General features: G+C 49.3%; 1 protein-coding gene across 2 annotated transcripts in view; it reads left to right on the forward strand.

Moving 5' to 3' along the window:
- The window catches only part of cerk (ceramide kinase), a 102,032-nt gene that overhangs the window by 40,889 nt on the left and 36,258 nt on the right, over nucleotides 1-24,885 (forward strand). For both annotated transcript variants that reach the window (XM_072471466.1, XM_072471467.1), the window contains exon 5: nucleotides 9,631-9,694. In XM_072471466.1, the coding sequence (XP_072327567.1) occupies nucleotides 9,631-9,694 (64 nt within the window). The remainder of the gene's footprint in view (nucleotides 1-9,630; nucleotides 9,695-24,885) is intronic.

The following is a 24,885-nucleotide window of genomic DNA, read 5'->3' on the forward strand; positions in this document are numbered from 1 at the left end:
TACGTCATGGTCAGCAGGGCCCTGGATGGGGCACCAGTAGTACTAGTCATCCAACAGGGATGACACGAGCTTCATCAAAAAGACCATGGTAGAAATCCCTGACAGAGCGATGTACTGGCTAATTATGCGGGAGGACTTCAACTGTGTACAGGACCCAATGACTGACAGATCAAGTTCCAAAACAGGGAAAGCGTCAAGCATGGCAAGGGAACTCAGTCACTTTATGGAACAGATGGGAGCGATGGACCCCTGGAGGTTCACCCACCCAGGGAAGAAGGAGTTCTCTTTCTTCTCCCCAGTGCACAACGTATACACCAGAATTGACTTCTTTGTGGTGGGGAAAACGGTGCTTCCAGGGATAGACAAAGTGGAATACTCCGCTATTGTGATATCTGACCACGCTCCACACTACATGGACGTGAGGCTGGAAAGGGTCAGGGCCCAACGGCTCACATGGCGGTTGGACATTGCCCTACTGGCAGACGAGGCCTTCAACAAAAAGATATCACAGGCCATAGCAGAGTACACGGAGAACAATCAAAACGGGGAGGTCTCACCCTCCACATTCTGGGAAGCACTAAAGGCCATAGTAAAAGGGGAAATTATCGCTTTCAAAGCTCGAAGAGATAGGGAGGAAAGGGCGGCTAGGCAGCAGTTGGTCGACTCCATACTGGAGGTAGACCGTAAATACTCCGAGGCCCCGACCGTAGAGCTCCTGGCGGAGAGGAAAGAGCTACAAAGGAACTTTGATCTGCTCTCCATCAGGAAAGCAGTGCACCAATTCCACCAGGCACGTGGGACCCTATACGAACACTGACACAAAGCCAGCTGCCTGTTGGCACACCAGCTGAGAAAACAGGTCGCCACCAGAGAAATTGCACAAATCAGGGATACCAGATGCACATTAAAAACAGAAACAGAAAAGATCAACAAAACCTTCAAGGCCTTCTACCAAGGGCTGTACACCTTAGAGCCCCCAATGGGGGAGTCTGGGATGAAAGGTTCTTTGATGGACTGGACACACCAGAGTGGGGGAGGGCAGAAAACGGGGCCTGGAAGCACCACTAGCACTGGGAGAGATCTTGGACAGCATTAGCTCCATGCAGGCGGGGAAGGCGCCGGGACCCGTCGGATTTCTACAAACAAATTTGCGACAACACTGGCCCCGCACCTGCGGGAGATGTTCACAGACTCGTTAGCAAGGGTCACACTGCACCTATGCTAGCACAGGCCTCAATCTCGCTGATACCTAAGAAAGATAAAAACCCAACGGAATGCGGGTCATACAGACCCATCTCACTGCTGAATGCAGTTGCCAAAATACTGGGCAAAATCCTAGCCAAAAGGCTAGAAGACGGTGTACCAGAAGTGGTCGCAGAGGACCAGACTGATTTTGTCAAAGGTAGGCAGCTAACCTTGAACATCAGGTGCCTGCTAAACGTGATAATGACCCCATCCGGAGGGAGAACACCAGAGGTGATAGTCTCCCTAGACGCAGAAAAGGCCTTCGACAGGGTCGAATGGAAATACCTCCGAGGTACTGGAGCGGTTCGGGCTTGGAACAGGGTTCACTTCCTGGGTAAAACTACTATACAACGCTTCCATGGCAGATGACCTGCTCCTCTACATTTCGGACCCACAAAGCAGCATGGATGGAATCATTGCACTCCTGAAAGAGTTTGGCGCCTTCTCGGGCTACAAACACAACATGAGCAAAAGCGAGACCTTCCCGACACACCCACAAGGAGTGGGGGGGCAGCACTAACGGGACTGCCGTTTAAACAAGCCCGACACAAATTCCGCTACCTGGGGATCCAAATAGCCCATGACTGGAAAGAGATCCACAAATGGAATCTCACCAATCTGTCAGAGGAAGTAAAAAAGGACCTGCAAAGGTGGAGAACACTCCCACTCTCCCTCACTCGGAGAGTCCAGACGATCAAAATGAACGTGCTGCCCAGGTACCTCTTCCTACTTAGATCCATCCCGATCTACATCCCCAAGGCCTTTTTCACAGCACTAGACAAACTAATCATGGTGTTCGTATGGGGTGGGGGGAGGAATGCTAGGATCCCAAAGAAGGTTCTACAAAAAACCTTCTAGCCCTCCCAATGTACAATTCTACCACTGGGCGGCGACATCCGAGCGAATAAGGGGATGGATGAAGGAGGCAGAAGCTGAGTGGGTGCACGCTGAAGAGGCCCCCTGCAAGGGGACCTCCCTCCGGGCCCTGGCCACGGCGGCACTCCCATCTCCACCCAAAAAACACTCCAGCAGCCCGGCGGTGATAGCCACCCTGCAGTCCTGGAACCAACTGCGGCAGCAATTTGGCCTGACCAAAATGTCGGACAAAGCTTCCATCTGCAACAACCATAGGTTCACACCAGCACTGACTGACGTCACCTTTAACAAGTGGAGACAGGACGGAGGGACACTGACAGTCAAGGACCTATTCACGGACAGCAGGATTGCAACAATGGACGAACTGGGAGAGACATTCCAGCTAGCCAGGGGGAACGAGCTAAGGTACCTGCAACTCAAAAACTTCCTACGAAAGGAGACAAGGACGTATCCACAACCGCTACGACAGACGTTACTGGACGCAAGCACCCTAGATAAAGGGAACTGTAGCGACATGTATGACCGACTGGTAGAAAGGACCGACACCGTACTGGACGCAACAAGAAAGAAATGGGAGGAAGACCTAGGGATTGAAATAGGGTGGGGACTCTGGAGCGACGCACTGCATAGGGTCAACTCCACCCCCACGTGCGCAAGGCTCAGCCTGACGCAACTAAAAGTGGTACATAGAGCCCACTTAACAAGAACCCGTATGAGTAGGTTCTTCCCGGGGATGGAGGAAAGATGTGAACGGTGCCAAGGAGGCCCGGCCAACCACGCCCACATGTTCTGGTCTTGCCCCATACTTGCGGGATACTGGACAGCCTTCTTCAAGGCAATGTCCAAAGTGGTGGGGATGTGGGTGGAGCCATGCCCGAAAGTGGCGGTCTTCGGGCTACCAGACCAGCCAGATCTATTCCTGGGGAGTGTGGTGTTGGGTGTTCTAACACACAGAAGAGCCAACACAGTTGCATATGGTACAACACTTGTTTATTTAAACTCACTATTTACAACTTGGTCTTTGCACTCTGCACGTGGGGGGCTCCCTGCTTGTGGTGTTTCAACAGCTCTTTCATGCTTCCTTCTCCCCAGACCTACTGACTTCCAGGTGTCGTGCTCGTGCTTTTTATGTGGTTGGTGTTCTTGTCTGTGATTGGTTGTGGTGTTGTGTACTCTGATTTGCCTGTTAGTGTGTCCATCATGATGTGTGTGTTTGAATATCATGACATCCCCCCTTTTTACAAAGATATGTGCCTACGTGGTAATAAATATGATCGTGACGTGAGTGCATCTAAGAGTGTGTGTGTGTCGTGTGCAGCATGTGTCTATGACGGAACTATGTACATGGGGCGATGTCGAGTGCGTCACATGAATCCAGTTGTACCATAACATAACAGAAATTCGAACGAGAGAAGAAGAAAAAAAATTTTGAACAGTTGTCCAGTCAGACGACATCTGGAACGATAAACAACAACAGGTTATCATGTAAAATTGTCCAACTTATTAAACATATGAACTGTATTATAAGTCCATTCTAATGGGTTTGCGACGAATTCGGGTTGACCGCCTTAAGGGTGGATCAAGAACCACCGGCTGCTGTGCAGGCATGGCCATGGGTGGCGATGGAAAGGGCGTGATGTGCGGCAGCTCCACAAAGTCATCCTCGGAAGCCTGTTGAGGATCTGGCGTGTTGTGTGGCTGTGAACGTGGAAGTCGGCGAAGGGCGCGCCGATTGCGGCGACGCACGGAACCATCCGGCATGCGAACCAGGAACGAGCGGGGAGCCACTTGTCGGAGGACTTCGGCCGGTGCTGACCAGCCACCATACGGTTGATGGACGCGTACTTTGTCTCCGGAGGACAGGGGGGGCAGGTCCGTCGCTCGTGTGTCGTACCGACCTTTCTGGCGATCACGCTGCAGTTGCATGTCCCGAAGAACCGCCTCATGGTCTGTTGTCGGTGCCAGGACGGAAGGTACCGTCGTCCTGAGGGAGCGACCCATTAGTAGCTGCGCTGGCGAGAGGCCCGTGGATAACGGGGCCGATCGATAGGCCAGCAAGGCAAGGTTAAAGTCCGATCCGGCATCAGCCGCCTTGCACAGGAGCCGCTTTGCGATGTGGACACCCTTTTCAGCCTTCCCGTTCGATTGTGGATGCAGAGGGCTGGATGTCACATGAGTGAAACCATATGCTGCGGCAAAGGACGACCATTCACGGCTGGCAAAACAAGGTCCATTGTCTGACATGACAGTCCTTGGAATGCCATGGCGAGCAAACGTTTCCTTGCAGGCCCCAATGACTGCGGACGACGTCAGATCATGGAGAGGCATGACTTCCGGGTAGTTTGAGAAGTAGTCTATGATAACAATGTAATCTCTGCCGAGCGCGTGAAATAGGTCAACACCCACCTTCGCCCAGGGGGACGTCACCATCTCGTGTGGTAGAAGTGTTTCCGGAGGTTGCGCCGGCTGAAACCTCTGACAGGTTGTGCAGTTGAGCACCATGTTGGCTATGTCTTCATTAATACCCGGCCAATATACCGCCGCCCGGGCCCTTCGTCTGCATTTTTCGACACCCAGGTGGCCTTCGTGTAGTTGACGAAGAATCATCTGGCGCACACTGTGTGGAATGACGATCCTATGCGATTTCATAAGGACCCCGTCTATATTGGTGAGATCATCTCGCACATTGTAAAACTGGGGGCACTGCCCTTTTAGCCACCCTTCCGTCATGTGGCGCATCACTCGCTGCAGCAGAGGGTCAGTCGCCGTCTCTGCGCGTATGTGGGCCAGACAAGGATCATCAGCTGGCATATTTGCTGCTGTCAGAGTCACGTGTGCCTCAATTTGACGCACGAACCCCTCCGCATCTGGTGGTGTGCTCACTGCTCGGGAAAGAGTGTCCGCCACTATGAGTTCCTTCCCCGGAGTGTAGATCAGTTCAAAATCGTACCTCCTGAGTTTGAGTAAGATGCGCTGGAGGCGAGGAGTCATGTCGTTCAGGTCTTTGTTAATGATGTTGACCAGGGGGCGGTGGTCAGTTTCGACCGTGAATCGTGGCAGGCCATACACATAGTCGTGGAACTTGTCCAGTCCAGTTAACAAGCCCAGGCATTCTTTTTCGATTTGCGCGTAGCGCTGTTCGGTAGGGGTCATGGCTCGTGAGGCATACGCAACCGGGGCCCATGATGACGTGCTGTCTTTTTGCAGGAGTACCGCTCCAATACCAGATTGGCTGGCGTCTGTTGAGATCTTTGTAGGGCGAGTCGCGTCAAAGAAGGCCAGCACTGGTGCCGTGACCAGTTTGTGCTTGAGCTCCTCCCATTCCTGCTGATGCGACTGGTGCCAGTTGAATTCCGTCGATTTTTTTACGAGATGGCGCATGTTTGTTGTATGAGAAGCCAGGTTGGGAATGAACTTCCCAAGGAAGTTGACCATGCCCAGGAATCTTAAGACAGCCTTCTTGTCAGCCGGTCGTGGCATGGCTGTGATGGCGCTAACCTTGTCTGCATCGGGACGGACCCCGGACCTTGAGATGTGGTCCCCGAGGAATTTCAGCTCCGTCTGGCCGAAAGCACACTTCGCACGGTTGAGACGCAGGCCATTTTGCCGTATGCGGGTGAAGACACGTCGAAGACGATGCATGTGTTCCTGCGGAGTGGTGGACCAAATGATGATATCGTCCACATATACACGTACCCCTTCGATGCCTTCCATCATCTGCTCCATAATGCGGTGGAATACTTCAGATGCCGAAATGATGCCGAATGGCATCCGGTTGTAGCAGAATCTGCCAAAAGGGGTGTTGAATGTGCATAGTCTTCGGCTGGCCGGGTCCAGTTGGATCTGCCAGAATCCTTTGGACGCATCCAATTTAGTGAATATGTTGGCTCGCGCCATCTCGCTGGTGAGGTCTTCTCGTTTTGGGATGGGATAGTGTTCCCGCATGATGTTGTTGTTCAGATCTTTTGGATCTATACATATACGGAGCTCGCCAGAGGGCTTCTTTACACAGACCATGGAGCTGACCCATGGCGTGGGCTCCGTGACCTTGGATAGGACCCCTTGGTCCTGAAGAATCTGCAGTTGTGCCTTGAGGCGGTCTTTGAGAGGCGCAGGAACCCTGCGAGGTGCGTGAACGACAGGGATGGCGTCCGGTCTGAGTCGAATCTTGTACGTGTGTGGCAATGTCCCCATGCCTTCAAAAACCTCCTGGTTGTGAGCGAGGAGGGAATGGAGATTCGCGTGGAACTCAGCATCCGGGAAGTCGGATATCTCATCTGGAGAGAGAGACATGATGCGCTGTACCAGGTGAAGGACCTTACACGCTTGTGCGCCCAGTAACGAGTCCTTTGATGAGCCCACAACTTCGAAGGGGAGTGTGGCCGTGTACCCCTTGTGAGTCACCTGTAGCTGGCAAGATCCTGCGGACGGGATAACGTTCCCGTTATAGTCAACCATCTTAAGCCGGGATGGTGTGATGAGTGGTTTGACCTTCATGGCCTGGACTGCAGAGTAAGCAATCAGGTTGGCGGATGCGCCGGTGTCCAGATGGAAGGCGACGCGCGATCGGTTGACCGTCAGGGTGGCACACCACTCATCGTCTGGATTGATGGCATTGACCTTGTTGACATCAATGACGGCAACTCTGAAGTCATCCTGGTCATCTGCATCACTTAACTGGAAGTCTTGATGCGTGGGCTGGACGGTCCTGACTCGTGTGCGAGGTTGTCGAGGATGCGCCGGATCCATGGGTTGAGCCGCACGACAGCGGGCTGCGTAGTGGCCTATCATGGCACATCTGTTGCACTGTTGGTATTTTGCAGGACATTGCCCTTTTAAGTGTAGACCTCCACACTTGCTGCACGTCATGACGTCACGGCGTTCGTTGCGCCACTGCGCATGCGCAGTGCGATCTTGCGGTGGGCGCGCCTGCGCAGTGCGTCCCTCGTTGTGGCCGTTATTCTTGGCGCGCACCTGCGCGGGAGACCGCGAAAAGCGCGGGAAGCGGCCGCTGTCGTCCGGGCCGTGGGGCGGGAAGAAATCGACGGCCTGGATGCGTTCAACGTCGTGGGCGGCCTGGCTTGCCGATTCGACGGCTGGGGACCCCCTCCGTGCCAACTCGGACGCCTGAAATCGGGCAAAACGGCAGGTCGCATTTTCATGGAGGACACAGGCTTCCACAGCAGACGCTAAGGTGAGGCTCTTTATTTTAAGAAGCTGCTGGCGTAGGCCACTGGAGGCAACGCCAAAAACAATCTGGTCCCTGATCATGGACTCTGTGGTGGTGCCGTAACCGCAGGACTGCGCTAGAATCCGGAGGTGCGTCAAAAAGGGTTGAAAAAGCTCCTCCTTACCTTGCAGGCGTTGCTGAAAGATGTATCTTTCGAAAGTTTCGTTTACTTCAGTTTGAAAGTGCTGGTCCATTTTGAGGATGACCGTGTCATATTTGGCCTGGTTTTCGCCTTCCTCGAACACCAGTGAATTAAAGACATCATTTGGGTGGGGGCCTGCGTAGAAGAGGAGCATTGCAATCTTCGAATCATCCGAGACATTCTGTTTTTCGGTGGCACGGATGTACAGGTCAAATCGCTGCCTGTAGAGCTTCCAGTTGGTGCCTAGGTTCCCCGTGACTTGCATCGGCTGCGGTTTGCCGGTGTGGTCCATGTCCAGAATGGCAGGTTGGTAGGCAGGTATCGATCCACTCCTGTACCATGTGGTGTTGGGTGTTCTAACACACAGAAGAGCCAACACAGTTGCATATGGTACAACACTTGTTTATTTAAACTCACTATTTACAACTTGGTCTTTGCACTCTGCACGTGGGGGGCTCCCTGCTTGTGGTGTTTCAACAGCTCTTTCATGCTTCCTTCTCCCCAGACCTACTGACTTCCAGGTGTCGTGCTCGTGCTTTTTATGTGGTTGGTGTTCTTGTCTGTGATTGGTTGTGGTGTTGTGTACTCTGATTTGCCTGTTAGTGTGTCCATCATGATGTGTGTGTTTGAATATCATGACAGGGAGGAGGGCGGACGCCCTTGCCTTTGCCTCCCTGATCGCCCGCCGTAGAATCCTGTTCGGCTGGAGAATCCTGTTCTCCTGTTTGGAGAGATTCTGAGCGGTCGGACAGCCAGCAGCACCACCCAAAGCTGCAGACTGGCTGTCCGACCTCTCAGAATCTCTCCAAATGGAGAAAATCAAATTCGCCATCCGAGGGTCAGACGATGGCTTCCACAGAACGTGGGAGCCATTCACCCAATTGTTCCCAATTGAACAAGCAGAAGAATAGCCAGGTAGCCAAGAATCAGGGGAAAGTAGCCGAGGCGGGGGAGGGAGGGATAGACCCGGGGGGAGGGGGGGTGCGGGGGATAGCAGCTAAATCTAAAAGAAAAGAAAGATGAACCACCGGAGCAGGGGAGGGGAGGGAAGGGGGCAGAAGGGGCGGCGGAGGGGGGGAAGAGGGAGGAGACGGGGAACAATAGAGGGAACCAGTGAGGTTGGGGGGGGGGGGGCAAGGGAATGACAGCCGGAAGGAAGGCACGGGAAACAATAACAAACTTGGCATCTACAAGGGCGAAAGATGGGACGAGTGGCTGAAGCGGAGGTGATTGCGAGATGACAACGGCACCGAAAACGATCCGGGAGAAACAAGCGACAACACCAACACCAGATCCATTCGCGTATTGCCCTCTGTAATTGTTCTGTAATTGTTTCCCCGCCTCCAAATGTATATGTACCCCCCCCCCCCCCCCAACAAACCGATGCCTACTTATGTACTAAAAACAATACTGCCAATTTATATATGTGTGTATTCTATTTTGTGTACATAACGGTAAATATACTTTGTTCAAAAACCCAATAAAAAACATATATTTAAACAAAAATGAAAATCTGCCAAAGAATTTTAGTGTAGAGGAGAGTGATGCAATTCAATCAGGGAACTAAATAACATAGTTAAGCTAGAAATCAAACTTCTTTTAATAGCCAATTTTTTTGACAACACAGCTTTGAAATGATAGTATCTTTGGCTTGTGGTGAATCCAACGTTGGCCTCATTGAACTGGTGATCTGCGAGCATCTAATAGGTGTGTCAACAAGCTGCTCACTGACTAAAAGGAATAGAAGATTGGACTGCTGCAGCCATGGATTCCCAGTAAAATTTTAGTCACTGGAGTTTAAGGGGAGAACTCCAGGGGCTGGAGCAATACTTGCTGAAAAGTAAAATTGTCATCATTGGAGGTCAATCATCTCAGCTGCAGGAGTTTCTCGGGGAAGCATCTTCGGCCCAACTATTGTCAGCTGTTTCATGAATGACCTTCTCGTCTTGTAGCAATCTTTTCTTATCTTACACATGTTACAATTGGATTATAGGACCTATATTATTGACCTGTTATTCAGGAAGAACGTGTAATAACTTGTGTCAAAGTAATTTTGAACAAAAGTCTTGGTTATCTTGATTGTAATTTAAGACCTATTTGAGGGTGTTGTTTGAAGTATGTTTTTCTTTTTCTCCAGTAACTGAACGTGCTAATCATGCCAGGGATCATTTGTTAGAAGCTGATCTCGAGAAGTATGATGGGTAAGTGTTTTATCATCTCCGTATTATTCCAATTTGAACAACAGTTTAAGGATTTATTGACCAAAGCAAATACTAATGTTATTTCTTATGCTAACCGAAATCCACAAAACATTTGCAGAAAAATTAGTATTTTTAATGCAGCAGCACTTCTTTCAATCTCCAATCTTCCCATGCCATCCTTCACATCACATCCCGGTCAATCCTTTCATATCATCCCCATTCCCTTCTTCATTTGCCCTTACCATCTATGAATTCCTCTCCCCCTTCCCATACCAGTCACCACCACCCTATCTCTCCAACCTGCTCTGAACCATTGGCAGCCACTCGTGCATCTTGCACTCCAGTCTTCCACCCGTCCCACATGCACCAGGTTCCACCCACCAAATCAATCAGTCAGAAAAGTAAGTACAGACAAAAATTGCATATTATTAATACAGATTAATAAATGTGACCTCTGATACCTAACAAGTAACAAAAGCGAGAAGCTCCATTCAATTTTTAATCATGAACTTTCAAAGCCAGTTCATAGTAAGCTTTGATACATACCCATGCTTGTATTGGTGATCAGATTACATTGTGTTTTAAATATTAGCAAATTCTTGTAATTATTCATTGTAAATTGATGACAAAAATTGCAACAATATATGTTCAGTTCATATTAAGTCTAAAATTAATGTTCTTTTGGGACTGGTCAAATACTCAGTTTATTTAACGTTTTTGATTTATTCAGTGGAATTCTGAGTCAGGATAGAATTGAAAAGTAGGAAAGTCATGCTAAACCTGTATTGAACCTTGATTCGACCATACTTGGAGTACTGTATGCAATTCTGATTGCCAAGTTATGAAAAGGTCCTAGAGGCGCTAGAAAGGGTGCAGGGAAGATTTACAAAAATGAAACCAGAAATTTATGGGTGTACAAATTGGGAAAGAATAGAGAGGCTAGGTCTCTTTTTTTTCTCTAATTTGAAATAAGAAGGCTGAGGCGTGATCATTGGAGATTTTTAAAGTTCTGAAAAGTTTTGACAGCGAGATAATGCCTCCACTTTTGGAGAAGAGCATGACTAGAGGTCATCAACAGAGGACAGTCACCAAGGAATCAAGAAGATAATGCAAAACAAAATTCTCAGAGTGTGAATGTGGAACTCACTGCTACAGGAAGTGGTTACAGTAAATGGTACAGATATATTTAAGCAGAAGCTAGACAAACATACGAGGGAGAAGGATATAGATGAGAAAAGATGAGGAGGTAAGGGTAGAGCACAAACACCAGCATAATGGCTGGGTCAAATGGCCTTGTTCTGGCTTGTGTATATCCTATGTAACCAAATTTATATTAAAGCTGGTACAACTTGCCATCGGGGAGGTGTAACCACCTAAAATGGCTGATTCCCGATTAATTTGGCCAAACACCAGTGTAAAATGGCGAACTGAAAAAGGCTGATGGGAAAATAAGCCAACAGGACTCAAAACGGACAGCTGCAGGCAGAACAGTGTATTCGGCTCTGGGGAAGTCGGCCCAGACCGATACCTGCAACCACTAACAGCACATCAACCCAGCCATCTGCATTTTAATCGGCCATCCCCGGGAACAATTGCTACAAATTAGCAATTGAAAGCCGATCCAGACCTCTCAGCGCCAGCAGTGGCCGAGACAAAGAAAGGTGAACGACCACCCCCCGATCAAGGAATCGCCCCATTATTGGAGCATATCGAACCCAGTGATTGGGACCAAGTCCAATCACTTGGGACCAGGGTCAAGGTCCGCCCCGAGAGGTGGGAGGCCCCTGGGAACTATAAAGGTAGGGGCCAAGTTCAGATCGACCCTTCTTCTCCTACTTGCAACCTTCGAGACCCTTCGGCGAAAGAACAAGTAAGTCTTACTCCAGCGATCGCTACCAGATAGGTGTTCGAGACTATCGACCCGTTCCAGCCTTTTTGAATCCCGCAGGCCAGACCCAATTCGATAAGCCATTAGTTTCCCTGACCTGGTGGGCCATCACCAAAGTTAAGTATTGGCCTTTAGTGGTAGGTAATAGTCTAGAGGTAGTATTATTGTATAAGTATTTGTTGCTGTATATAATAAATGATCGTTGATTTAACATTTACTAAGCGGTGTACTGTATTATTAATCATTACTTGAGCTTGAACCACGTGGCGGTATCAGAAAGATACCTGGCGACTCGTGAGCAAAGGTGACAGAATTAGAGCTAATAAAACTAAGGCTAATAAGAGCAACATTTTGGCGACTCTGGTGGGACCCGATCTAGAAGTGGAAAACCACTCCGGGAGAACCCAAGAAATTTGAATAGAATCCAATTGGAAAAAAACCCCACAAGTGTTCAAGCGGTTCTGATTTAATAATTCACAATTCGGAAGTGTGTGTATGCATGCAAAACTAACAGGGCTATAAGGCAAAACTGATAGATGTTTGTTGCGTCAAAACTGTCGGAAGTCTGTATTTTCGGAAATTAGCGCAAGCTGTACCCGCAGCTACGACACCACCTTAGCCCCCAGTTCCAAACTTAACCGAAGCAAGCAGATAGGAGAGATGGCAATGCAGGCAATGCAACGCCTCATGAACCCCGAGGAATTTGCGGTCGCAGCGACCAGCAGCAGTAGAGTGGGACAGTGCCCCACTTGGGAAGAGGAAATTCGGAAATACCTCCAGGGCAAAGGATGGCCCATGTGGAATGATTTCTGTAATAATGACGACTCCGGTCCTGGGAGTATAGGGCATACTTGGTGGGAGAACATGAGTGAGATTCACAAAAAGAATTTAACAAAAGCTCGCAAGCCGATGGCAATTGTGTCCTGCCTGGCACAATTGCGAGGCTTGGAGGAGGTCGTCAGGACGCTCCGCAAAGAAGTATAGGGCATGCATCGTATGAGTAAAGTAGCTGTATGCGAGGTGGAGAAAGAGATTCTGGAATTAAGGCGGAAATTAGCAGCAAAGGACGAAGAGGTGGCTGACGCCAAACGGGGTCACCAGTCTTGTCTGGCGCATTTGAATAGTTTCCAGTCCCAGTACGAAAAGGCTCATCAGGACACGCAGCGTGCAGTCCCGGTAAAGAAAGAGACCGAGAAGCAGGTGGAGACGCTACAGAAGCAATGTGGTGATCTCAAGGCAGCCTTGAGAGCGCTCCACGCTGCAACCACGGAGCAAAGGCAGAGCACCATGGACCATGCGAAGTGCCGGAAGCAATTTGCAGACCTGCAAGCAATGTTTTCTGTCCAAAAGGGATTTTAAGAAACCTTTGGGGAAAGTTTAGACCAGGAAGACGGCCCTGATTGGGAAGAACTGCAAGAGACAGCGCAGAGATATGTTCAGGGAACATGTGTGCAGGGAAAGCCCCAAAGGAGAAAAGCACCCCCACCCCCCACACAGCAGGTAGTTCAGGCTCCCATGAACCCTGTAAAAACCCACCGCACAGCCACATCAGACGAGGCAGAATTCCTATATTCCACCGCCCCCCCCCCCCCCCCCCCCCCCCCACAGTGACCCAATTACGGGACGTGTGTGCAAAAATCACACCATTCCTCCCCGCTTCAGACCCACACCATTTCTTTGCCACCGTCAAACATCAGGCGACCATGTACGGCCTGGATGAGAGAGAGCATGTAAAGCTCATGGTTCTAAGTCTAGATCCATCGGTAGAAACAGCCCTTCCCGACCCACAGAACGTAGGAGGAGGCACCCTTGCAGAAATGCATACCGCGATCCTGGATGCGATCGGGTATAACCGGGGTGACCCCGTAGATGGCCTAAATAAGTGTAGGCAGAAGAAGTCTGAACACTCCACAGTGTTCGCAGGACGCTTGTGGATTCACTTCGAAGCCGTTTTTGGAGACGTAGACCGTGCCCATTTGTCACCAGACAATATGGCCAAATGGACCCGCACCCTTATCTCCCATGCCACAGAGGCAGGACAGAATGCCTGCAATAGTTATGATCCCTCGGAGGAGGCTCATAACGAGAAGTGGGTGGTTAAAAGATTGTCCCGTGTTTGGGAGCAGTATGTTCACAATCGACCTGCCACTAAAACCACAGAGGAAAAGCAAGCCGCCGCAGACATGCAGGCAGTAAAAGCCACACCTCACAACCCCGCCTGGGTAAATGAGGGAAAGAACAGCCCCCCAACAAAACCGCAAGAATGTTACAACTGCGGACAGTTGGGACATTTTGCAAATGGGTGCAATACCCCTAAAAAGCCACCGAGAGCCCAACAGACAGGCACTCTGAGTAAGAAAAAGGCAGAGCCCATCCATAGCGTTAGCACCCGTTCGGATCGGACGGACTTGACCGGAACGGACTGACTGTGTACAGGCTCCCCCTGTTGGGTCTGCGATACCCTTTGGGATAGGTCAGGACGACCCGTAGTCGCAGCGAAAATTCGGGGACAGCCTATCGAGTTTCTTTGGGACACGGGAGGGTCCCGCACCACCATAAATTCCTCCACCCTTTGTCAGGATACGTGGCCCACTACAGCCACTATCACCCTCAGCGGCTTTACAAGCCACTCACAGCAGGGACACATCACAGCCCCTGTACCCATTCAAATAGGAAACATTACCACAAAACACCCCGTAGTTTTAGTAGACCTGCCCCACACAGCAGTACACATTCTGGGAATTGACTTTATGAATTCCCACCACCTATCTTTCGATCCAGTCAACCAGTGTGTCTGGAAGATGGCGAAATCCGCTAGAGCCCCCGCAACGCTCAACATTGGGGACTATATGAACAAAATTAGCACAGAGGGCGAGTTTTGGTTCAACCCCACCACACTCAGCACGGACCGACAGGTTAGGGCAGTCCTGCAAAAGAACAGGGCAGCATTCGCAACCCACAAACACGACTGTGGACGGATGACCGACTCCGTACAAGTAACAGGACCGGACCCTAGACCCCAAAAACAGTACGGATTCCCCCTAGAAGCAGAGGGAGAAATCCTAAAAGTTATAGAGAGCTTATTAGAGCAGGGCGTACTAAGACCGGTAGCCTCTACTAATAATGCCCCGATTTGGCCAGTGAGAAAGCCCGATGGATCGTGGCGCTTGACCATTGATTATCGGGAACTCAATAAAGTCACCCCCGCAGCAGCCCCCACCGTAGCAACAAGTCCCGAGACCATGCAAAACAGGGACTCAATTCCCGATATTTCACGGTTTTGGACGTCAGTAATGGATTCTGGTCCATTCCATTGGCAAAAGCGTGCCAGTATAAATTTGCCTTCACTTTCAGAGGGCAGCAGTACACGTGGACATGCCTGCCACAAGGCTTCCACAACTCCCCCTCCATTTTCCACCGACAGCTGGCAAATGGACGAGCAAAATTTTCTCGCCCCGAATGTCTGGTACAGTATGTAGATGATCTACTACTGCAGACAGACACAAAGGAAGAGCACATTGAGCTTCTGTCCGAACTCCTGGAATTGTTACATTCCATTGGCTGTAAAGTAAACCCCAAAATGGCCCAGATATTGGAAGAAAAAGTGGTATATTTGGGTACTATTATCACACACGGCAAACGCGAGATCGAGCACAAAAGAATTGACTCGATCGCTAAATTGCCCCTTCCCCAGAACGTTTCAGCCCTCCGGTCATTTTTAGGACTGGTTGGCTACTGCCGAAACCACATCGATGGTTTCGCCAGCAAGGCAGCGCCCCTCTCAGACCTCGTAAAGAAAGGAGCCCACTGGGAATGGCTTCCACAGCATACGGATGCTGTGGCATCATTAAAACAGGAACTCCTAGCAGCCCCCGCACTACAAGTTCCAGACCCGCTTTCCCCTTACGCCATAGAGGTAGCGACCACAGACCGCACCCTTTCAGCCGTGCTCCTACAGGAACTGCACAACCAGCTAAGACCCGTGGCTTATGCCTCCTGAATTTTAGATGCTGTGGAGCAGGGATTTTCAACCTGTGAGAGGTACCTGCTCGCAGTTTTCTGGGCAGTCCAGTACTTTTCCTATATTACCGGACTGAACCCCATCACCATTCTGACCAAGCACACCCCCACCCAACTTTTACTGGACAGACGACTTAAGGACGGTACCGTCAGCCAAATACGCGCAGCTAGGTGGACCCTTCTCTTGCAGGGACGGGACATCACAGTCAAACGGACAAAGACACACACATACTTACCGGACAGTTTACAGTACCCCGGAACCCCCCATGAATGTGAAATCATCTCCCCACACCACAACACAGGCCCCTTTATAGCTAAAACACCCCCCAGAAAATTAGCCAATCCATCTCCGAGCCCCCCTCACCCGGACACATGTGACCCCATTTAAGATTTATGTGGATGGATCTTCCACAGTCTTAGATGGGCAACGCATAACAGGTTGCAGGATTTATGTTGAGGACGTGCAGTGACGCGCCCTCGAGGAGATAGCATTAAAACTCCCCAGACACTTAGGCGCGCAGGCAGCAGAACCTGTGACCATCGCAGACATTGTAGAGCACCCAGATTCCTTCCGCAGCCCAGCAGACATATACTCAGACAGCCTTTTTTTCTGCAATAGCCTCACCGAATTTCTGCCCCTGTGGGAAACGAGAGGATTTGTTTCCGCGGATGGGAAACCCCTCCCCTCAGCCCCATTACTCCGCCATATTCTACAAAAAGCCCAGAACAGGACTTTTGGCATTATAAAAGTCCGCAGCCACCATCGTTCCCCCCCCCCCCCCCCCCCCCCCCGGAAATGTAGAAGCCGACGCACTGGCTAAGGCAGGATCCAGGCATGGGTACTTTTGGAAACCCCCCGAAAGCGTGCCAGTGAGTGCAGTTCAGGTCACGCAGACTAGGATCGAAGATCTAGTAGAGGCCCAGAAGCAGGATAGCGCTCTTACTGAGATCATGAAAGGGAAGTTACCAGACTCCTACGAGAGGTTCAAAAATACACTGACCACACATGATGGTGTGGTGTTAAAGGACACCCTTTATGTAGTTCCTGAGCAGGATAGGAACCAATTAATCTGTTTATTCCATGATGGTCATGGACACCAGGGAATCGATCCCACCACAGCCCACCTCAAACAGCTTTGTTGGTGGCCCAATCTCGACGAGGATGTATCCCATTACATTGAGAATTGCCTCATCTGCGCTCAGAACAACCCCGATAGATATGCCAAAAAGGCACATCTCAGCCACACCCGACCCGTTAACAGCCCCTGGACTAACCTCCAGATCGATTTTATAGGTCCATTGCCCCCTTGCAGGAATGGCTATAAATATGTTCTGGTGGTCACAGACACTTTTACGAATTGGGTGGAAGTATTTCCAGCCCGCACCAACACCGCAAAAACCACAGCCAAGATCCTAACCCACCACATCTTTACAAGTTGGGGACAACCCCGCAGTATTGAATCGGACCAAGGTTCTCACTTTACGGGACAGGTCATGCAGAACGTCCTCACGATATTTGGCATCACCCAAAAATTCCACATTGTGTACCACCCACTGTCGAGTGGTATAGTGGAGCGCATGAATCGGACCCTAAAAACCACCCTCCGAAAAATGGTCCAGCAGAACAACACCACTTGGGACTCAGTCCTCCCTTTTGCGCTGATGTTTTTGCGTAACACTGTTTCCACCTCCACAGGTTACACCCCACACACTCTTATGACCGGACGCCCCATGAAAGGGACAGAATACTTGTTAGGTTTAGACCTGACCAGCCCTGAAGTTACGGCCCTCACCCACGAGGAAGCCGTGGAGCAATTAGTTGCGAATGTAAAAACGGCTCAGTTAGCAGCCGCAGTCAAATTGGGCACCAAAAGGAAACAGAGCAAGGCCTGTTTTGATAAGGCAGTGCATGCAACGGAGTATGATATAGGACAACAAGTGATGTTGTCTGTATATAACCCCAGCACATTCCTGCCTTTAAAATACTCGGGTCCGTACTCCATTACGGATAAAGTAAGCCCATTGGTATATAAAATAAAATACCCAAATGGTAAGACCGTGTGGTTTCATATCAACTAGTTAAAGGCTTATGGAGCACCGTCAAACCACGCCCACCACGTCATGCTTGACGCAGCCGACCACACCCCGCCCACAGCCAACGTAACCTGACCAACCCCCACCACGCCCAGCCCAGCCACTGACTCGCCCTCGACTCCACCCCCAAAATCTACACTCCGCCCCGGAATGCCCACAGACTGCAGCAGCAGAGACAGCGACTGTGACTCGGACGATAGCCAAAGCACGCCTCCCTACTATCCCCATACAACCGGACCCACACCCAGCGACTCCGATTTCGACTCCAGTGATCCCTTCATGATCACTTTTCTAAACAAATCCCACCACCGACCACCGAACCACACGGATGACCCCGACTTTGTCCCCACACAACTCGACACAACTCATTGGCACCGCGACAACTCCTACAGACTCGTCCGCAACGACGAAAGCAACCCCAACTCACACCACGCAGCCCTTTCAGCCCTAATTCCCTCCAGAGTTTGGCACCCGGGAGAAGGGGACGACCTCGAGTTGGACTCCCAAACCGCCAACCCCTTTGCGACCCTGTTCGCAACAGAGAACTGAGGTGTCAACATGATGTTTAAAGGAAACACTTGGGAGAAGTGTTGTCCTTCCTGATGGAACCTGCAGGATGTTGTACGTTGTTCGTACGTTTGTTTTATGTTGTTTGTCCGACAGGAGAATGTTTCTCACACACACCCATTCACCTGAAACTTCTGAGCTCTTACCCTCAGAGACCCACCGCGGCCAGACGCTTGTTCAGCGGTACCAACTTGTCTACAGATACCTGGTCAACAGACCAGACGCTTGTTCAGTGGAACTTGCTTGTCTGCAGACACTTCAGCAGATACCTGCTCACCAGACGCCCGATTGTAACTGCTCTTCTGATTCAAGGGTAGAATCACTATAGCAGCCCCACCCCGATGACTACATTTTTGCCCGTTCTTGTCGGTTGCTCAGGCAGTGGAGAAACGGCGTGAGACCCGCACTGCCTGGGACCCCCCCCCCTCCCCCCCCCCCCTGCTGGTCAAACACGCTTGGGTGGGGGAGATACGGCATTGGTAGCTGTCCTACCTGGGGACTCCATCCAAATCCTACCCGTCACGGCCCATACGCACTTCATTTGACATTTTCATTTCAAAAAGTTTTATTTTGTTTAGGCGACCTTTAGGTTGCTGCCATATGCTATTTACATCCTGGAACATTTGGATGGTAAATCAGCACTGGTCCGTCATTGGGAAGTGGGCCGTGTCCTAACATTTGTTTTTGGAAAAAAAATGAGGGAGTCACACATAGAACATAGAAAATACAGCACAGAACAGGCCCTTCGGCCCACGATGTTGTGCCGAACCTTTGTCCTAGATTAATCAATAAGGGTATAATTGGCCCCAAAAAGGACAGACACACTAACACACCGGATATTAAACCAAGGTAGTTACAGATACTATGCTTGTTTTCACAGAACTCCAGAGGCTCCAGGACCGGAGAAAACAAAAGAACACCAGAAGGAAAAGGAAAGCGGACAGCCAGGACAGCCATGAGGACTTCTTTCATTGTGCTCAACATATTTTTTATGAACATTTGGTTGCACGGGAACGCGGACCCCATTACTCCAAACCTCCATGCCGTTAATGTTTCACTGCCCTGCAGTACCCAAAGCCCAGTCACCAGCGACACTGCATCTTCGTGGTGTGCCAGATTCATAACCTGGTACTCCCTGTCCTACGTAATTGGAGCACTGTTAGCGTTGGCGATACTCTGCTGTGTAGTGCAGACTATGCGCTTCCGCAAATGGAGAAGGAGAGCGTACCGCGCTCGAACCCCGGTATATCGGATCCGATCCCCTATATTCGGTTATGACCAGACCCTCGACCCCCGTGACCTATAACACAATAATAAAGAACGTGCACTTGCGTTTTTTTTGTAAATAAAAGATGTCAAAACTTTTCATGAACAAAAAATGTATGATCCTGAGCTTGACTGCCAAGCCAGGAAAGAGTATATTAAATGTTGTGATTGTTGTTGTATGTTTTAGGAAGCTAGGATAATGCAATGTTTAGGGAGTATAGTATATTTAGGTAAAATTAGAGGTTCCAAGTTTTTTATTTTTGTAAATCCATGCCCCTGCCTGACATAGCGCCCTTAGAGTTGTTTAGGTAAAAAAAAAAAAAAATTGTGCATAGCTAGGGTCAGAACAGTGGCCACGTAGGAGGTGCCCCCCCCCCCCCCCCCCCCGGGTCAGGGAACGGAAAGGACAAATTTATGTGATCCTTCACGCTTCGCGTTAGGATCACAAGGAGGGAATGTAGCCACCTAAAATAGCTGATTCCCGATTAATTTGGCCAAACCCCGATGTAAAATGGCGAACTAAAAAGGCTGATGGGAAAATCAGCCAACAGGACTCAAACGGACAGCTGCAGGCAGAACAGTGTATTCGGCTCTGGGGAAGCCGGCCCAGACTGATACCTGCAACCATTAACAGCACATCAACCCAGCCATCTGCATTTTAATCGGGAACAATTGCTACAAATTAGCAATTGAAAGCCGATCCAGACCCCTTGGCGCCAGCAGTGGCCGAGACAAAGAAAGGTGAACGACCACCCCCCGATCAAGGAAGCGCCCCATTATTGGAGCATATCGAACCTAGTGATTGGGACCAAGTCCAATCACTTGGGACCAGGGTCAAGGTCCGCCCCGAGAGGCGGGAGGCCCCTGGGAACTATAAAGATAGGGGCCAAGTTCAGATCGACCCTTCTTCTCGTACTCGCAACCTTCGAGACCCTTTGGCGAAGGAACAAGTAAGTCTTACTCCAGCGATCGCTACCAGATAGGTGTTCCAGACTATCGGCCCGTACCAGCCTTTTTGAATCCCGCAGGCCAGACCCAATTCGATAAGCCATTTGTTTCCCTGACCTGGTGGGCCATCACCAAAGTTAAGTATTGGCCTTTAGTGGGAGGTAATAGTCTAGAGGTAGTATTATTGTATAAGTATTTATTGCTGTATATAATAAATGATCGTCGATTTAACATTTACTAAGCAGTGTACTGTATTATTAATCATTACTTGAGCTTGAACCACGTGGCGGTATCAGAAAGATACCTGGTTACTCGTGAGCAAAGGTGACAGAATTAGAGCTAATAAAACTAAGGCTAATAAGAGCAACAGAGGTGAGTGAACTCAAGTTCAGTATTGACAACTTGATAAAGTGGCTGGCGAACTGAGGGAACCGAGCCACTGAAAATTCTTGTATGAGAAGAATGGAAATATCCTGATGGCATCTATTTCATAACTAGAACAGCTGAGTTAATTTTTATATATAAATATAGATGATGAAATAAGAAAGACAAATTATATTTTTAAGAAAATAGGTAGAGAAGGACAAGAATGCTTTCAGCAAAAGTAAAATGCTGCAGTTGTTGGAAATCTCAAATAAAAACAGGAAATGCGAGAAATACTCAGCAGGTCAGGTTGCATCTGTGAAGATGGGAACATTTCAAGTTGATGACCTTTCTTCAAAACTAAGGAGAAATGTAATAGGTTTTGAGGAAGTGAAAGGACTGGGCGCTGGAGTGGGGTGGGGGGAAACCGAAGGGAATGTCTGTAATAGGGTGGAGGCAGGAGAGACTAAATAACAAAAGTTTTAATGATTCAGAAAACAAAAGAACATAAGAGCATAAGAACTAGGAGCAGGAGTAGGCCATCTGGCCCCTCGAACCTGCTCCGCCATTCAATGAGATCATGGCTGATCTTTTGTGGACTCAGCTCCACTTTGTGGCCCAAACACCATAAACCTTAATCCCTTTATTCTTCAAAAAAACTATCTATCTTTATCTTAAAAGCATTTAATGAAGGAGCCTCAACTGCTTCGCTGGGCAAGGAATTCCATAGATTCACAATCCTTTGGGTGAAGAAGTGCCTCCTAAACTCAGTCTTAAATCTACTTCCCCTTATTTTGAGGCTATGCCCCCTAGTTCTGCTTTCACCCGCCAGTGGAAACAACCTGCCCCTATCTATTCCTTTCATAATCTTATATGTTTCTATAAGATCTCCCCCCCCCCCCCCCCTCATCCTTCTAAACTCCAACGAGTACAGTCCCAGTCTACTCAACCTCTCCTCGTAATCCAACCCCTTCAGCTCTGGGATTAACCTAGTGAATCTCCTCTGCACACCCTCCAGCGCCAGTCTGTTCTTTCTCAGGTAAGGAGACCAAAACTGAACACAATACTCCAGTTGTGGCCTCACTAACCCCTTCTACAATTGCAGCATAAACTCCCTAGTCTTAAACTCCGTCCCTCTAGCAATGAAGGACAACATTCCATTTGCCTTCTTAATCACCTGTTGCACTTGTAAACCAACTTTTTGCGACTCATGCACTCGCACACCCAGGTCTCTCTGCACAGCAGCATGTTTTAATATTTTATCATTTAAATAATAATCCCTTTTGCTGTTATTCCTACCAAAATGGATAACCTCACATTTGTCAACATTGTATTCCATCTGCCAGACCCTAGCCCATTCACTTAACCTGTCCAAATCCCTCTGCAGACTTCCAGTATCCTCTGTGCTTTTTGCTTTACCACTCATCTTCGTGTCGTCTGCAAACTTGGACACACTGCCCTTGGTCCCCAACTCCAAATCATCTATGTAAATTGTGAACAATTGTGGGCCCAACACTGATCCCTGAGGGATACCACTAGCTACTGATTGCCAACCAGAGAAACACCCATTAATCCCCACTCTTTGCTTTCTATTAATTAACCAATCCTCTGTCCATGCTACTACTTTCCCCTTAATGCCATGCATCTTTATCTTATGCAGCAACCTTTTGTGTGGCACCTTGTCAAAGGCTTTCTGGAAATCCAGATATACCACATCCATTGGCTCCCCATTATCTACCGCACTGGTAATGTCCTCAAAAAATTCCACTAAATTAGTTAGGCAAGACCTGCCCTTTATGAACCCATGCTGCGTCTGCCCAATGGGGACAATTTCCATCCAGATGCCTTGCTATTTCTTCCTTGATGATAGATTTCAGCATCTTCCCTACTACCGAAGTTAAGCTCACTGGCCTATAATGAGCCTCTTTCTGCCTACCTCCTTTTTTAAACAGTGGTGTCACGTTTGCTAATTTCCAATCCGCCGGGACCACCCCAGAGTCTAGTGAATTTTGGTAAATTATCACTAGTGCATTTGCAATTTCCCTAGCCATCTCTTTTAACACTCTGGGATGCAATCCATCAGGGCCAGGAGACTTGTCTACCTTTAGCCCCATTAGCTTGCCCATCACTGCCTCCTTAGTGATAACAATCATCTCCAGGTCCTCTCCTGTCATAGCCTCATTTCTATCAGTCACTGGCATGTTATTTGTGTCTTCCACTGTGAAGACCGATTTCCACACAAATGGATTCACCTTATCCTCCATAGCACCGATGTCATCCCTTACTATTGCCTGGATGTCATCCTTAAATAACAGAGCTACACCACCTCCCTTACCATCCACTCTGTCCTTCCGAATAGTTTGATACCCTCGGATATTTAACTCCCGGTCGTGACCATCCTTTAACCATGTTTCAGTAATGGCCACTAAATCATAGTCATTCACGATGATTTGCGCCATCAACTCATTTACCTTATTCCAAATACTACGAGCATAGCATTCAGGTAAAGTACACTTATGTTGGCTTTTATACCTCTGTTTTGAATCTTAACAGCTCGATCAGTAACCTCTCCTAAGTTATATTTCCTCTTAACCTTTCTTCTAATTTTCCTTGTCGTTCAACCCATATCTCCATGTAACAACCTGCCATGCCGCTTATCATTTATGTTTTTACTTCCCGTTTTATTCCTTTTAGTATTACAGGGCCTATTCACTGAGCTCCCCTCAGTCACTGTACCTTGTACTGTCGCCCTTTTTGATTTTTGACAATGGCTTCTCTGCCTTACACTTTCCCCCTTCCTGCCTTTTGTTTCTGTCCCTGTTTTACAACCTTTGGACCTCCTGCATCGGTTCCCATCCCCCTGCCACATTAGTTTAAACCCTCCCCAACAGCTCTAGCAAACACCCCCTCTAGGACATTGGTTCTAGTCCTGCCCAGGTGCAGACCTTCCGGTTTGTACTGGTCCCATCTCCCCCAGAACCGGTTCCAATGCTCCAGGAATTTGAATCCCTCCCTCTTGCACCATCTCTCGAGCCACGCATTCATCCTATCTACCCTGACATTCCTACTCTGACTAGCTCGTGGCACTGGTAGCAATCCTGAGATTACTACCTTTTGAGGTCCTACTTTTTAGTTTAACTCCTAACTCCCCGAATTCAGCTTGTAGCACCTCATCCTGTTTTTTACCTATATCGTTGGTGCCTATGTGCACCACGATAGCTGGCTGTTCACCCCGCCCCCTCCCAAGAATGTATTGCAGCTGCTCCGAGACATCCTTGACCTTGCACCAGGGAGGCAACATACCATCCTGGAGTCTCGATTGCGTCCGCAGAACCACCTGTCTATTCACCTTACGATTGAGTCCCCTATCACTATAGCCCTGCCATTCTTCCTGCCCTGCTGCGCAGCAGAGCCAGCCACGGTGCCATGAACCTGGCTGCTGCTGCCTTCCCCTGGTGAGCCATCTCCCTCAACAGTATCCAACGCGGTATATCTGTTTTGCAGGGAGATGACCGCTGGGGACACCTGCACTGCCTTCCTACTCTTGCTCTGTCTTTTGGTCACCCATTTTCTATCTCTCTCAGTAACTTTCACCTGCGGTGTGACCAACTCGATAAACGTGTTATCCACGACGTCCTCAGCATCGCGGATGCTCCAAAGTGAGTCCATCCGCGGCTCCAGAGACGTCAAGCGGTCTAACAGGAGCTGCAACTGGACACACTTCTTGCACGTGAAGGAGCCAGGGACAGTGGACGTGTCCCTGAGCTCCCACATCGCATACGTGGAGCATGACACGGGTCTGGGATCTCCTGCCATGTCTTAAACCTTGGGTTAACTTGTACAGCTACAATTCCAAAAAAGGAAAGAAAAAATAAATAAATAAATTAGACAATGAAAAGAAAAACTACTTACCAGTCACTTACCAGGGTTAAAAAACACCTCCTCCCCACCCAGCTAAGAAATTCCCATCTAGCTTCACATTCCCAAACTCACTCTTTGCTGTCTCACTCTGGCTGTGTCTTCTTTGTCTCACTGGGAGAACTCA

Source organism: Scyliorhinus torazame, chromosome 13 (genome assembly GCF_047496885.1).
Source record: "Scyliorhinus torazame isolate Kashiwa2021f chromosome 13, sScyTor2.1, whole genome shotgun sequence".
Lineage (NCBI taxonomy): Eukaryota > Metazoa > Chordata > Chondrichthyes > Carcharhiniformes > Scyliorhinidae > Scyliorhinus > Scyliorhinus torazame.